This window comes from Sminthopsis crassicaudata, chromosome 2, assembly GCF_048593235.1.
Source record: "Sminthopsis crassicaudata isolate SCR6 chromosome 2, ASM4859323v1, whole genome shotgun sequence".
Taxonomy (NCBI): Eukaryota; Metazoa; Chordata; class Mammalia; order Dasyuromorphia; family Dasyuridae; genus Sminthopsis; species Sminthopsis crassicaudata.
In genome coordinates, this window is record NC_133618.1 from 513,622,387 (window position 1) to 513,637,583 (window position 15,197).

At 42.8% G+C, this 15,197-nt stretch overlaps 3 protein-coding genes across 7 annotated transcripts in view; 1 reads left to right on the forward strand and 2 right to left on the reverse strand.

Annotated features, from left to right (window-relative positions):
- ACIN1 (apoptotic chromatin condensation inducer 1) overlaps positions 1-1,660 on the reverse strand; it is a 39,518-nt gene extending 37,858 nt beyond the window's left edge. For all 3 annotated transcript variants that reach the window (XM_074294255.1, XM_074294254.1, XM_074294253.1), the window contains exon 1: positions 1,523-1,660. In XM_074294255.1, the coding sequence (XP_074150356.1) occupies positions 1,523-1,660 (138 nt within the window). The remainder of the gene's footprint in view (positions 1-1,522) is intronic.
- On the forward strand, positions 1,246-5,013 carry C2H14orf119 (chromosome 2 C14orf119 homolog). 2 transcript variants are annotated; one of them, XR_012486918.1, is made up of 3 exons: positions 1,246-1,708; positions 1,875-2,193; positions 3,822-5,013. XR_012486918.1 is itself a non-coding variant. In XM_074294261.1 (2 exons), exon 2 carries the CDS (start codon positions 3,823-3,825, stop codon positions 4,240-4,242), a length of 420 nt encoding a protein of 139 aa, XP_074150362.1. In that variant the 5' UTR covers positions 1,748-2,193; position 3,822; the 3' UTR covers positions 4,243-5,013. The 2 variants fall into 2 exon arrangements, 1 of the variants encoding a protein (XP_074150362.1); XM_074294261.1 differs by lacking the exon at positions 1,246-1,708 and having other exon boundaries at positions 1,748-2,193.
- A 1,557-nt stretch (positions 5,014-6,570) lies between these two features.
- Positions 6,571-11,669, reverse strand: CIROP (ciliated left-right organizer metallopeptidase). 2 transcript variants are annotated; one of them, XM_074294258.1, is made up of 11 exons: positions 10,833-11,669; positions 10,622-10,715; positions 10,479-10,530; positions 9,225-9,368; positions 8,711-9,089; positions 8,393-8,538; positions 8,129-8,300; positions 7,840-7,909; positions 7,663-7,759; positions 7,317-7,553; positions 6,571-7,141 (listed from the first exon to the last, which is right to left on the reverse strand). In XM_074294258.1, the coding sequence occupies exons 1-11, from the start codon at positions 11,200-11,202 to the stop codon at positions 6,908-6,910; spliced, it is 1,995 nt and encodes a 664-aa protein (XP_074150359.1). In that variant the 5' UTR covers positions 11,203-11,669; the 3' UTR covers positions 6,571-6,907. The 2 variants fall into 2 exon arrangements, with proteins under 2 accessions (XP_074150359.1, XP_074150361.1); XM_074294260.1 differs by lacking the exon at positions 9,225-9,368 and having other exon boundaries at positions 8,711-8,795.
- Between the last annotated feature and the right edge of the window lie 3,528 nt (positions 11,670-15,197).

The window sequence follows — 15,197 nt, forward strand, 5'->3', positions numbered from 1 at the left end:
CCTCCACCCCCTTTTCCAAATGAAAAACTAACCATATACACTCTAATTAAGCTTATTTTCCAAGGACTTCAAAGTCCTTTATTAATATTGCTTTCATTCAGTTTCAGAAGAACCATAAGGGCAGCCATGCCAATTGTCCTCAACGTACAGATGCAAAAACTCAGAAATACATAAATTAAAGCCAGTTATATACTCCTGTCCAAAAAACCCAAAAAACCCAAACCAAACCAAAACAACAACAACAACAAAAAACCAAGCCAATGACAGATTAGGATTCTCAGTTATTCTACCTTTAGCTCTCAAACCTGGCCTTGCCTGGCCATCACATTCAATTCAAAGATTAAAACTTCCCTTAGAGTTCCAAATTAATGCTTAATTGCTGTTCTTATTTTGACAGAGAGCTGATAAATTAATAGAGCACAAGCTCTTTGAAATGGGCTTGTACAGCAGCGAATTCAAGAGTAAGTGCTTTATAATTCTTTCCAAGAGGTGTACATGCCCAAATAGCTAATCAAAAATTAAATAAATAAATAATAAACTTAAGCCACTTTGGTTTATCACAACTGCAAGTTGGTTTGACTAAACATGAAAGAGAACAATCATTATTAATCCTAGATCCAACAACCCAATCCCCAAAACTATTTGTTCCCCAGACAACACAACCTCAAGGCCAAGGCCAAACACTGTCAACTCAAGCCCATTACTCCCTGTAAAATGTTAACCCTACCCTAATTCAAACACTGACATTATCTCCTAATTCAACTACTCCAAATCTATATTTTTATCAATTAAACTACCTAATGGCAAACCCTCACTGATTACCAATTTTCAATATTATCTACTCAAATCAATCATATCCAAGGTCTTCGAAACCACACTAACCGGTCTTGTTTCCTCCAGTGAAGACAACTCTACCTCAATTGGGACCCCCATAAACAAATAGCCCACAACCAGCCAAGCCCCTTTTCCAGTTTTTTCCTTCACTTCATTCTCCAATATAATTAACCCCTTCAGTGCCAACCTAAACAAGCCCCAGTTCCTATCTACCTTCTTAGTCAGACCCGGTCTTCCCGATAACAACCCCAACCGCCACTTTGCCCAACTATCCCTCTAACTCTGAGTCCTCCTCCCCCCCAACCCCCCCCCCCCGTCGCCAACCCCCGCCTTCCCACGGGTCAATAACACTAGTGGTGGTGGTGGGATTTAACTCCTGCCGCGCATGCGCCGAAACCACAGACACAAACAAGGAGGGGGTGGGGGAGGAGGAAGCGCAAGACACTCTAGGGAAAGCAGCGCGCACCCTCCCGTTTCGAGCTCGCGTAGCTGCCGTTAAAGGCGGGAACCGGCACGGGCTCCCTTCCAGCACGAGCCCCACCAACCACCGCGCGCGCGGATCCAAAGGCTCGCGCTGGCGGCCTGAGCGAGCTCGCGCCGAGCCCGGATACTGCGCCTGCGCCGCCGCCGCGGCTCGTCTCTACCGGGTCCGCTCCCCTCCGACGCCCCTGCGACGCAGTCTCCTTACCCCTTTGAGCCGCTTGACCAGAGCACTCTTCTGTCCACTCTTGGCCAGGCCTCGCTGTTCTAGTGCGGCCTTCAGGTCGGTCACCCGCAGCGCCTGAAGCGGCTTCCCGTCCAGAGTCACCTCCTCCAGCTCCGCCATCTTGTGTGAGGTACTCGGCTCCCGTCTCGACGGCTTCGGGCATCTTCGGTAATTTCCGCCAACGCCCTTCGAACGTGCCGATCCGACCCCGCCCACTGCCACGGCCAACCCTTTTCCCCTCCCTGTAAGATCCGAACGTTCAGCCTTTTCGAGAGCATTCGGGTATTTCCGTCCCTATTTTAGCACCAATCACCGGCTTCCATTCTTTCCATAGGCTCCGCCCCTCGCGACTCCTCTCAGATCTCGGACAAATCCGCCCTACCGAGTTTAGGACTAGTTTTCATTTGTAAACAGTGGCAGCGCAGGATTCGGAGACCCTCGGCTTTCTTCGGCTCCTCTGCTCCGGAGATACTGTCCGACTTCCTGGTGCCGAGGCCCTCGGGGAGTGGAAGGGGGTTCGGTCCTTGTTTGAGGTCCGGAAGTGCGTGGGTTGCCCAGTGGGGTTTGCTGGGAACTTGGCGATAGCTGAGGTAGCCGGAGCTCACGGACTCCTATGACTTCCTTCTGAGGTCCCCCGGGGTGAGAATCGAGAGGTAAGCTAGGAGGCCAAGTCTCCTTGGGACCAGCTCACCTTTTATCTGGGCTCTGGGGTCTGTGCTCCACCCCACTCCGGAGCGGCCAACCTCGCCCCCTGGCTCTTGGTCTGGCGAGGAGCCTCCTGGGGAATGGCTGGGGGGCAGTGTTGGAACTTATATCCCGGATACCCAAACTTGAGCCAGACTTCAGGGAGCCCAAGTTTCTCGCTTTCCCCTCACCCCCATGAGCTCAACATCTAGTCTAAGGGGAAGATTGACTTCAATATTTAGCGCCCACAGATTACAGTATCATTACTTGCATGCTAAAATGAGGTGGGACACAGAGCCCCCGACTTGTGTCCTATGCATTGAAACTCGTATTTGGAACTACTCGAATCCAGACGAGAGAGTTTTAATTCCCCGGGTAGCTGTCCTACATTTCGGTGCCTACCTTAGCGAGACACCTGTGGCAACATTGTAGCGCATAATTCCTTTCTTCTGAGAGCTAAATTTGCATTCCGCCCTGCTCCTCGGTTCCTAGGTATTCCGGCTATTTGGGCCCATGAAGGAAGGACTAGCAGCTCCTTGGGCAGAGAAGTGAGATCTCAGCTGTGGCTGATAATTTAGTCAGGGCTTGCCTTCATTCGGTGACCACGGTTGCTGCGTATTTTTCACTTTTGTCAGAAGTGCCTAGTAGTCACTCCGTAATTGTTGAATTGCGTAGAAAAAACTTTATCTTACCTGACAGCATTTGTAGGCTAGCAGTTTCATATTTTGATTTTTAAGGGATTTAAAATAACTTAGTTGAAATAGGACATAACTTCAGAAGACCCAAAAAAAATCAACTCAAGTATTTGTCAGTATATGTTAGTAAATGAGATGGAAATTCTATACAGTGAGTAAAAATATAAACATCTATTCCATCCCTTCAAATGCTTGACTTACCAAACAAACCATACTGTTTCTCCAGAGCTTTTGGCAAAGAACACAAGATTTATATTTCTTACTAGTCTCTTGCATGACTTTGGATGAGTCCCTTATGTTTGTAAATTTTTTTCAGTTGCAAAATGAAACAATTGCTTTACAGTGAATTAAACAGATAATCCTGCATGAAGCTCAAAGCCATCCAATGGCTGTTTACAATTCAAAGACGACTCTTCATCTGGAAACTTAGTGATGACTTTCAACATTATTTATTCTATTCAGTGACAAAACATTCAAAGTCTTGTGTAGCTATATTCTATAAAAACCTGCTGTTAGATGTTTATTTATTTTAGAGGAAATAAGTTAGATCAAGAAGCTTCTGGCTTTTGCCCTTTTTGGGGGTAGGGGGTTTAGGTAGGAAGGGGTAGAATGAGAGATGTTGGTTGTTATATTCCAAAGGGAAGCTCTGAGTTTGAAGAAGTGGGGAGTAACGTTGGCCGATTTGGCGCAAAATCATTTTAAACCGACCTTTTTTTCAATGTACTGTTATTTGGGGAAAACTAAGCAGAAAGAAATGCTATTTATTTTCCCAAATATTTAAATATGGGGGGGGAGTACATTTATTTATGTATTTGAAGAGCTAAGTTTTGTGCCAAGAGCCTTCATGAGCCTTAGAATTTAGAGGTATTTTTATTTTATTCGTCTTTTTGTTTTACTCTCAGGATGTCACTGAAATCACCTGCTGCTTGGATATCACCATCCTCCTCCTCAACTTTAGCCACTACTCCAGACAATTATTCCTTCCTCTCCATGTCTTACTTCACTTCACAGGAGATGAAGTGTGTTCTACATTGGTTTGCCAACTGGTCAGATCCCCAGCGTGAGCGTTTCCTGCAGGACTTGGTAACTAAGGCAGTGCCAGGCAAATTACAGCCCCTCTTAGAAGGATTGGAACAGCTTAGTGTGTCTGGAGCAGATCGACCACCACACATTTTTGATTGCCAGCTTCGACTCTGGGATCAGTGGTTCCGAAGTTGGGCTGAAGAAGAGCGCAATGAGTTTGTCAGACAACTGGAGGCCAGTGAGCCAGACTTTGTAGCAAAGTTCTATCAAGCAGTGGCTGCTACAGCTGGTAAGGACTAATAGAAGTCAGTATTATAAAAAACAGCATATGGCTCTTAAGGAGTTGAGTTGAGAGCTTTTGATGTGGGAATGCCTAGATGTAAGGAAATGTCTGGGATGACATCCACGTCTGTTTTCAGAGTTATTGTTATTGGACTCCTAACCTGTGGATCACAATAGGTTTTAAAAACTAAGCCAAACCTCATTATTAGCTATTCTGTTTCCTTCACCTTGTCCTAAAATTCTTAACTCTGTCATCCTGATTTCCTTTGAAAGCTTTGAAAAGAAGCCTGATATCCTGACATCAGGAAAAGGTCTCCCTAGAATTGGTCCACTGGAGGGGGTAAAGGATGGAGGAGTAAATGGAACTCCTGAGAAGGGAGCAAGCAATGGACAATAAGTTACCAGGTGGGCTTCAAAAAGCTTAGATAAATCTAGACCAATGATTTACTACTGTACCTTGTCTGGTTTGGTTTGTAAGCTAAATGTTTGGTTATCAATGGGTCAATCAAATGGAGGGATAGAACAGTGATTACATGCCAAGCTTAAGGAGCTTTGGTTCTTATCCAATGTTTACAATATTTTTGGAGTCAGTAACAAAAGTTCTTATCTCAAAACTTTGCTCTATGAAGATTATGAAAACAAATGTCAAGTCCTATGGGATGGAAGGTTTATTTTTATAATTCAAGAAATATGAGGTTCTGGGAATACAAAAACCAAAAATGGCCTTTGCCCATAATGAGCATACAGATACTTGTACAAGAATAAAAGAATGATCTTGTTTAGTCTAAATGACTTCTTTTTTTCCTTCTAGGACTGCCTTGGGCAAGTAGAAATTTGGGATTACAAATATAATCCATCTTCATCTTCTTAGTAGTTCCTCCTAGTTTTATAAAATCTTCATTCCTGATTTAGGGTTTTACCCATTTTTCCCTTCTATATGAATGAAAATATGAATTGTCATCCATTGTTAATTTTTTTTCCTCCCTACCCGTCTGTGGCTGAGGAAAGGCATTCTTGTTGCTCTAGGTTGATCCAGAACCCTGAAAGAATGCTCAAAGATAAGTTCAAACCCACATATGGAAAGATATTAAGTGCCTATTGTGTTTCAGGAATGCTTCTGAGCATTTGGGAATGTAAAAATTATAAGTCCAAAAGTCCAAGCCCTTGAGAAACTTAGATGATTCTCTACCCCTCCCCCCCAGGCTGGGGTTAAGTGACTTGCCCAGGGTCACACAGCTAGGAAGTATTAAGTGTCTGAGATCAGATTTGAACTCGAGTCCTCCTGAATTCAGGGCTAGTGCTCTATCCACTGCGCTACTTAGCTACCCCGGAGAAACTTAGATTCTTTGGGAGTGGGAAGGATATAACATACAGTCAGTAGGCATAGATAACAACTTGTGAAAAAAAATATAGAAATACAGGGTACATCACACGGGTCTGAAAAAGTGAGATTAGAGACAAATTGTAAATGTTAAGAGGGACATACGCTGTTCTAGATCCAAGGTAATGTCACATTATGCTTCTCCCATTCCTTCAGAGAGGCTTCTTATTGATCCTGGGAGTTCTGATGAAGGATTAGAAGCTGATGGTACGACTCGAAGGGAAGCTTGGTATTTCCTGTAGGCCATAGTTCCCCCTGTACCCACCAGAATAAGTAGCATGAGACTGAGGCCTATGGGCAGAATTATACCTGGATTTGGGGAAATGAGACCTGATGAGGTCAGCCACCTAGATATAAAAAAGGAATACTTAATGATTAGTTTTTTGTTTTTTTAATTTTTTAAAGGAATTTTCATTGTATCTCCTGAAATTCTAGGGATATCTCTTTACCACCAACCTAAGTTGTCATCTTCACATAGCAGAGTTTCTAAAGTAAGGGAAGAGAAAACTAGATTATAGAAGACCTTAAGTGTCCTTTCCAAGTCTTATGTAGCAGCAACTAAATTCATATCATTTCAGGAAACTTCAGTATCAGGAAAGAGGTCTACCCTAACCTATGTTGGTGGATTTTGAGGTGAGTCAGGACTACTGATCCCAAAAGCAGGATTTAATAGAAAAGGATCCTGGATGATAACCTTGGAAAAAGTGGGACTTTGATTCCTTCGGCTTGGAAATGGAGAAGTTCTGTAATTTCACCTGATTAGCAAAAGGTAATCACTGTTAATCAGGGGCCATGTCTTTGGATAAGATTTTATATTTTTATAACATAGGGCTGTGTAGGTGTTAAATGCTACTCCTGTCTTTTGGGCTTAAAAGTGCCAAAGAGTATATGTTGGAATGGCTCCTTACCTATTGTAGTCTGTGGTAAAGGTGGCTTCGCCATATTCCACATTTAATGGTGTATCATTGAGGGATTGACTCAGAGCTTTATATAGGATCTCAATTGGGGGACCTTGGCATCCAGGAAACTCCCACATGTGCACAGTAAACACCAGGTTAGAGTTTACTGAGGGACTGTGGAAATGGCACCTGAATTGACATTACAAAAAGGATAGAGTAGATGAAAGAGTTTCATTTTTTCCTCATATTTAAAAATGTAAATCTCTTGAAGAATAAATTTTAGATTTAGGCATTTAGAAAACTGGGTGTCGAAAAACAAATATAGCTTCTTTGGAGAAGGGATATAGAAGTTAGAACCTGGGACCCTTTCAATCCTGACTTAGATGTAATATGAGTTAAATATTTACATGTGGGTGTCTGCTCTGATCACCAGGGCCCGCAGTATAGCTTGGCTCAGTTCCTGATACTGCATCTTACTCAGGTAATAGCTTGTGGGCCCAGTAAGTCCTAGGGGCAACCGGATCAGCAATCCCAGGGAAAAAGGCCTTGTAGTTGAGAGACGAAGAGACATGCGGTCCTTATTTGCCTGGCAGAACCGGACCCAGGGACAGAAGAGGAGGCCATGATACCCAGGGACCTGGAAGGAGAAATAAACATATAGCTAGAGGCTTCAACTACATGTTTCTCATATTCTCAACTATTCCAGATGGGGGGTCTAATTTAGAAGAGAACCATTTTTGTGATCTCTTTATAAATAAGAGATTACTCCCAATTCTTACCTTAATATACCCACCTTGGTATAGTATATTTACCTGAATAGACTTCCCTGGGAGACATAGGACCCAGGGTGATCCTGCTGCCTGCACATAGTATGTACTTCCTTTTGTGCATCGATGTAAGTAGCATCGAGGGACGGGTGTGGTTCCATTTCTGAATACCTGGACTGAGGTGAGGTTAGCCATGAAGCATCGGCTTTTGGGATGGTAGATCTCCCCATGTGGATTTTCTGCTGTAGGAAGGGGTGCATTTTCCTTCTTCCAGCATTCACTCTGAAGGGGGCCAAGAGATGGGAAAGTTTGTGCTTCAGTCCTGTATGTGCCTTAGTCCTGACATGCTCAAATAAAATTGACTTTACCTCAAGCTTCCCAGGCTACTTACTTGATGTGTTAATGGTTTGTATATTCGGCAGCCTTCTAGCAGAGAATCTGATGAGCACTGTCCTTTGTCAAAGTGCAGGTAGTGACAGCCCAGTCCACTGTGGAAAAGGACAAGGAGTCAAATTTAAGGTCAAAGGCAAACCTTTTATCCATCATTGTCTGAATGCAGTGCATATACCTGCCAACACAGAAGAATTCTGAGGAGCCAGATCTACAGGATGTCGCCAATCCAAAGTTCAAACCAGATCCTGCTTAGAGGATTGAAAAGGAAGTTGGAAAAAGGCCATAACATTCCTGTCTTCTATTACTATTATTAAATTTGGGATTAAAATATTTGTACTATGTATTTCAGGTTTGTGAGGCAAGCACAAATTGTACCTGAAAGGTGTTCCCTTTCCTGTAGGATCTTGACTCATACTTAGTGACATTCCTCTTCTCAGTTACTTGCAGAATATCTGATTCCTTACCCTGACCCCACAGCAGTTCCTGTGCAGCACTGAGATTTACTTGATACCAGCCAGAATCAGCAAAGGCAGCTAGAGTGATAAAGTCAATCTGAGTACGGTGAGCACCATCAAAGGTAGCAGTCATCACAGATCCCTGGAATAAACGGGCTTCCCAGTGAGAGGAAAATAGACCCTGCAAATGAGAAAGTATCAGAGAACGTTCAGGTCATTACTTGTAGCTTGTTCTTCCTTCTACACTTCTCTTACTCTAGCCTCTGCTCTCACCTCTTCCTCTAAGGGGACTCCCTGTATGGTTTCTGAGACTCCCAAGTGCCTGGCTAGGCTGTGGATTACAGTGGGGGTGGTGAGAATCAGCTGCCCCCATTCATCTCTTCTGGTCACTTGTCGTCTTGGGGAACATTTATCTCCAACTGGTGAGCAGAATAGGAGTGAAGAAAAAGAAAGGGTAAAAAAGGTGGATTTTTGGGAAGAAGGGGCAACATAAAATAAGGGCATTTGATATGTGTGTGTATATATATATAAAAAATAGGCTTCCCACTGGTTGAGATTACAGGAGTCCTCTAGCTTTTTCCCCTTACTCACTGCTTGAATCTGCTGTACAATCCCTCCATTTCTTGAAGAGTTGTCCAGAAAATCCCAGGATATGGAACAGTTCGTGTATTGTAACCTGAAGAAGGAAAGAACAGATGTAGGGGTGGTGCAACTGGACAGGAAGACCCAAGTCCTCTTTCCACCTCCCAGTTGCCAAGTCTTGTGTATGCCACAAAGATAAAAGGCTTACTTCCCCCTCAGATAAATGACCTTGGTTCTGCCCTTCCTGCCCCCATCTAGTCACCATGACAATGTCACTGTGGCTGTGGTGGAGGCTGCTAATGTGGTGTGTGCAGAAGGTAATGGCTCCTGCAAGAGGCCGATCTTGGCTGTCCAGCTGGCAGCAAGCAGCATAGGCAATAATGGAGGGCTATAGATAAAAGAACATAGAGGCAGTGGTGGAAAGCATAGCAATGTTGGGACAAAATGAGGGAGCTGGGTGATTAAAAGATTCAGACAGGGATCTATAGAAGAGGGAGACAAGACAATTAGGTTTATCCCTCACCTCATGGTGGCATTTCAGAGTATGAGCAACTTGTACATACAAGAGGAAATCAGTATTTGAGATTCCAGGCCCATCTGGTTGGATCAGTTCCGGGGGGCCTTGTTCTGGCCATAAGGAATAACCACGGAGATGGGAATCTGGAATCTGTAGAGAATGGAATATAGGAACAGGCCCAAATTGGGAAACAGGTAAGTAGGAGAGAGATCAGTAATGTGGGGGCCAAGAAGTTAAGATCAGAGATGAGAAGGAAACTTGTAGTAGATCACTGGATTTGGGAGTACAAGATAAGTTTAAATTTTTGCTCTACTACTTCAAATATTAAGCACCTGCTATGCCATAGACCTCTGCTTACAAAAAGGGGCAAAAGAAAGTACCTGCCCTCAAGGAGTTTACAATCCAGTTAGGGAGACAATGGAAACAAACATGTACAAAGCAAACTATATATATATAGGATAAATAGGAAATAGAGGAAAGGTCTGGAATTAAGGAGTTGACAAAGACTTTTTGTAGAAGGTTTAGTTGGGGGTGGGGAGATGGGGTGTTAGTAGTCAGGATAGAGAAAAGAGAAGTCCCAGGCATAGAGAAAATGTCAGGAGCTGGGGAGATGGAGTGGCTTGGCCAGGAGGCCAGTGTTACAGAACCAAAATATGTGTTGGGGAGTAAGTGTAAAAAGACTGGAAAAGTAGTGGGAGCCCAGGTTATAAAAGGGCTTTGAATGCCAAACATTACATTTTATCCTACAAGCAATAGGAAACTGTTGGAGTTTATTAAGTAGGAGACATGATTGGACCTGTGTTTTAGGAAAATCACTTTAAAAACTGAATGGAAGATGGATTGGAATCAGGAGAGATTTGAGGCAGGTAGAACCCACCAGCAGGCTATTACAATAATCTAGGCATGTAGTAATGAGGGCCTGAACCAGGGTGGTATTAGTGTAAGAAGAGAGAAGGCATATTTGAGAGATGTTGCCAAGGTGAAATCGACAGGCCTTAGCAACAGATTGGAGGGTGGAGAGTGAAGAGTCCAGAATGATTCCTAGATTGCCAGCCTGAGGGACTGGAAAGATGATGTTCCTCTGAACAGTAACAGGGAATGTGGGGGGAGGAATTAGGGAGGGAATAATCCCATGTTACTACTAGGCCTTAGTTTCTTCATCCCCAAAATGAAAATTAGAGTTCAGTGATCTCAAAAAGTTGCACTAGCTCTAAATCTATACTTTGATCAGAGATTCAATGATTAATAAAAGTCACTTACCTTTACCCCCATGCAGTTCTCTCCCACATAGCTGGGGTTCAAAAGGCTGCATCTGTCAAGAAAACCTTTCTGGAATGAGCTAGAGAAATTTATGGGGTTTTAGGGAAATAATTTTTCCCACCTTCTTGATAGCTTGCACTCACTTGTAGTGATTTGGGGAGTCTGGGTCTCTCCAGATAGCTTGACAGTACCGTTCTGGATCACGACTCAGAAGAAGGGATCCTTGCACCGGTGGGACTGGGGAAATAGAAGTCAAATTAGCCTTTTCTGTAACAGATTAGGATCCCTGGTCCTTCTGAGTCTTCCTCAGAGACTTCATTGCAATTCAATTGCAATTCTTTTCTGTCCCCTTACCTGCAAGCACCTCCTGGATCCGATGAATGGCCTCTCTCAGAACTGCATCTATCTGAAATTCCCAGTACTTCCAGTCTCTCTCAGGGTACAAAATCTCACTTTTTAAATTTGATTCCTTAGAGTACCAGGCTTGGATACGAATAGGGCTTGGAGCATTGGAATGGGAGAGAGAACCAGAACCAAAGCGTGGCTCAAGGGACAGTGGGGAAACAGGTGGTCCAATAAGACTCACAGATCTCTGAGTTTCCTCATGTAGACAGCGGCCCTTAATCCCCTTCAGAAACAGCAGCAAAAGCAGGAGCAGCAGAGAATTTCTCTGTCGAGAGTATAGTCTTTCCCAGAAAGGCCCCTCACAACCTGCTGTAGGCATTGGTTTTCCCGCTCAGCTTCCTAGCTAAGCTCACAAACAAGGTTACTCTTATTCTCTTCTCTCCCCTTTTATTTCCTTTCTAGTCACTGACAAGAAGTTGACAAACATTTTTTTTTTTTTTAAATGTAAAGCTTGGGAAGAAGGAAGCCTCTTCCTCAGGGGATTAGGAATGAAAAGGTTGGGGGTAGGGAGGCAATTTTTCCGGAAGCCTCAGCTGAGTTTAGTAAAAGAGGTCTTGCTGATTACAGTTCAGAACCTCCTGGGTGGTAATTGCTGTGGCTAGGTGTTAAAGAAACTAGGGGTGTCAAACTCAAATAGAAACTGAGGTTACTAAACCATATACAAGCATCCTTGCTGGCAGCAAAGTGACTCAGTTTTAAAGTGCAATTATCTTATTTCATTGCATTTTTATTTGTTAATTATTTTAAAATTGTATTTAATCTGGTTCATCAGCAGCCTAGAGAATTGTGGAGTCTTTTTTTTTTTTTTTTTTTTTTTTTTGGAAATCCTTTGGACTATACAATAGCTGAATAAATCATTCTCTCAAAGCCCAGAAAACTGGGAAGAGGAGTGAGGAAGTAGTATAGGAATAGAGAAGCACAACAATTGGACCCCACAGCTCTCCTGGTCCAATTCAATCTCAAAATCAGGATGAGTTATTTGCTTTCCCTACCTCAAACTTTTTCTTTTGGGGAAGTCTTTGAGGGCCATATTATAGAATCTCAGTGGCTATTGGGTCCAAAGTACATTTGAACAGATATTCTTCTTTGATGTAATACAGCATAGGGTTATCCAACTTTGACTTGAAGGCCTTTAGTGAGTAGTGAGTGCTCTAATTGTTTGGATTTTTTTTCTTAACATCAAACCTAAATTCTGCAACTTGTATCCCATGTTTCTAATTCTGTCTATCTCCTTCCATGTGACAGCTCTTTAGATACTTGGAGCCAGTAAGCTATTATATCCTCTCTAAATTCTTTACTCGAGGCTAAACATTCCTAGTTCTTTCAAACTCCCCTAGTGAAATAAAAGACCTCAACCCTCCTGGCTTGACCTCTGAAGGCTTTCCAACTTAATAATATCCTTTCTACATCATGATGCCCAGAATTGAACAAAGTATTTCATTTGCAGCCTGACCAGAGCAGAGAACAAGGTGGTCCTCTGCCCTTCCTAGTACTTATATCCCACCTTTCTTACTGTACCATAACTTTGAATCACTTTCTTAGCCAATACATCACATTGCTGAACCATTTTGAGCATATAGCCAGCAATTCCACTCCATAAAACACTTATGTCCATGACTTCTAGCCCCACCTCTGTCATATACCTGTTGTATGTAGAAGGGAGGTTGCTTAACTCTTGAGTTCTGTCCCCTCCCCTGTCTCTTTTTTTGTGATCTTTGTATAAACTGCCAACCAGTTGCTGACCTGTACTAGTAAAGAGAATTTCCTCACTAGGAAGTCCCAACACAATTGAAAACATAGCCATAAAATTGCACACACACACAAAGTACTTACATTCTACTCAGGGATGTAATAAGTACATGCAAAGTTTATACAAAAGTAATCTGATACTCAAGTCTTATAATCTTCCTTAAAGTTGTGGAGAGAGGTAGAAGGAAGATGTTTTTACATAATTGAAACATAATTAGGAGGCTGATTCAACAAGAGCCCAGAATAGACCTCATATAATCATTGGGGACTTAGGACAGGTAAATTGGTCAAGTGTTCCATATAAAGATATGCACCTTTAGATTTGAATAAAATTAAGGATTTGAAAAAAGGTTGTACTCTTTATGGGGCTACATCAGCTTATGTCAAAAATGTTACTAGATGGTTTGTCTTATGAAGTCCTAACCCCGAATGATTGGAAATCCATAGCAAGGACATGTCTGGAACCTGGAGAAAATTTATTATGGCTTGCGGAATTTCATGAATTATGTAAAATTCAAGTCAGATGCAATTTGGAAATAGGAGTTAACACACAATTCACTTTTGAGCACTTAGCTGGTGAAGGTCAATATGGAGAGAATTCGGAACAGATTAATTATACCATGACAATATATGAACAAATTGCTAAGGCTGCAATAAAAGCTTGGGGTGTCCTTCCTGGACAGAAAGATCGTGGAGAGGCTTTCACTAAAATACAGCAAGGTCCCAATGAACCTTTTGCAGATTTTGTGGGACGTTTGCAAACTGCTGTCAAAAGAACTATTGGAGAAAATTCAGCTACAGAAATAATGACCAGACATCTGGCTAAGGAAAATGCCAATGAGATTTGCAAAAGAATTATATGGGGATTAGACAAAGATGCTCCTTTAGAGGAGATCATAAGACGCTGTGCTACAGTGGGAACAAATGCTTTTTACACCCGGACAATGATGAATGTGGAAAGACAGGGTCCCTCCTGGCAAGGGCCTTCTAGAGAAACTCGGCGATGTTTTCAATGTGGAAAAATTGGGCATCTAAGAGCTCAGTGTAGATATGGAGATACAGTGAGAAGACAGGGTGAGAGAAGACCTAAAACTCCATGTCCAAAATGTCACAAGGGTCTCCACTGGGCCTCCGAATGTAGATTGACACAGGGAAATGACAGGTGGGGCCCAGCTTCAGCCCCCCAAGTGGGGCATGATGGCAGCCGAGGTTACATCCAGAGAATTTTAAGACACGATCAATCAGCCAAAAGGCAATCAGATGGAAGAAAGGGATTGAAATTAGGAAAAATAGAGTTGTGTGCAGTAGAGACTACCGAGATACTCCCTGGAGAAGTGAAATCTGTTCCTGTTGAGCCTATGGATCCTTTGCCTCCAGGCACAGTAGGCTTGACCATTTCACCTTCTGAGAGTGCCTACAAAACAGTGTCCATCCATACACTGATGTGGGAGACTGGAGAACGTGTATCTAATATCCCAGTCACTAACACAGGCAGACAACGTGTGATTTATCAACCAGGAGAAGTAGTAGCATCAGGCTTATTGTTACGGACCCCTAATAAGCAACCTAGTGATAGTCGCCTAGATTTTGACTCCAATGAACAAAATCCAGGAATATATTGGACAGCAGCTGTGACAGCTGACCGACCTATGCTTACTATTTATATAAACGGAATACCATTTGAAGGATTGGTAGACACGGGTGCAGATCGTACAGTTATTAGAGGTGCCAATTGGCCCGGTCACTGGCCAAAGATTAAAGCAGACACCTATATGTCTGGGGTGGGAGGATCAATAGCAGCAGAAGTTAGTGCTAGGCCTTTGAGATGGGTATTTGAAGGAGAAACAGGAGCTTTTACTCCTTTTGTGGTTGAAAAAATCCCCATCAATCTGTGGGGAAGAGACATTTTACAGCAGATAGGATTACAAATAAGCACTTCGGCTTTTTAGGCAGGGCTGCTGTTGAAGGCCTACCTGCACTTTCACCAGTTCCTATTCAGTGGAAGACTGATTCACCAGTGTGGGTAGAACAGTGGCCCTTAAGAAGTGATAAAATTCAGGCCTTATTAGACATAGTGCAAGAACAACTTGACCAAGGACACTTGCGGCCTTCTCTAAGTCCTTGGAATTCCCCAGTATTTGTGGTGAAAAAGAAATCTGGAAAATGGAGGATGATAACTGATCTAAGAAGAGTAAATGAACAGATGGAAACTATGGGAACTCTTCAGCCTGGACTTCCATCTTCTACTCAGTTGCCAAGAGAATGGCCTCTATGGGTTATAGACATTAAGGATTGTTTCTATTCTATTCCTCTAGATAAGGAGGATATGAAAAGATTTGCTTTTTCAGTGCCTAGTGTTAATTTGGCTGAGCCTTATAAAAGATATGAATGGACAGTTTTGCCACAGGGAATGAAAAACAGCCCTACTATGTGCCAAATGTATGTTGCAGCTGCTCTTGCTCCAGTAAGAAAAGCCTTTCCAAAAGTAATATTGTTACATTATATGGATGATATTTTGGGATGTGCACCTGAGGAACAAATGTTAGAGGCATGTCTACAAAGGAC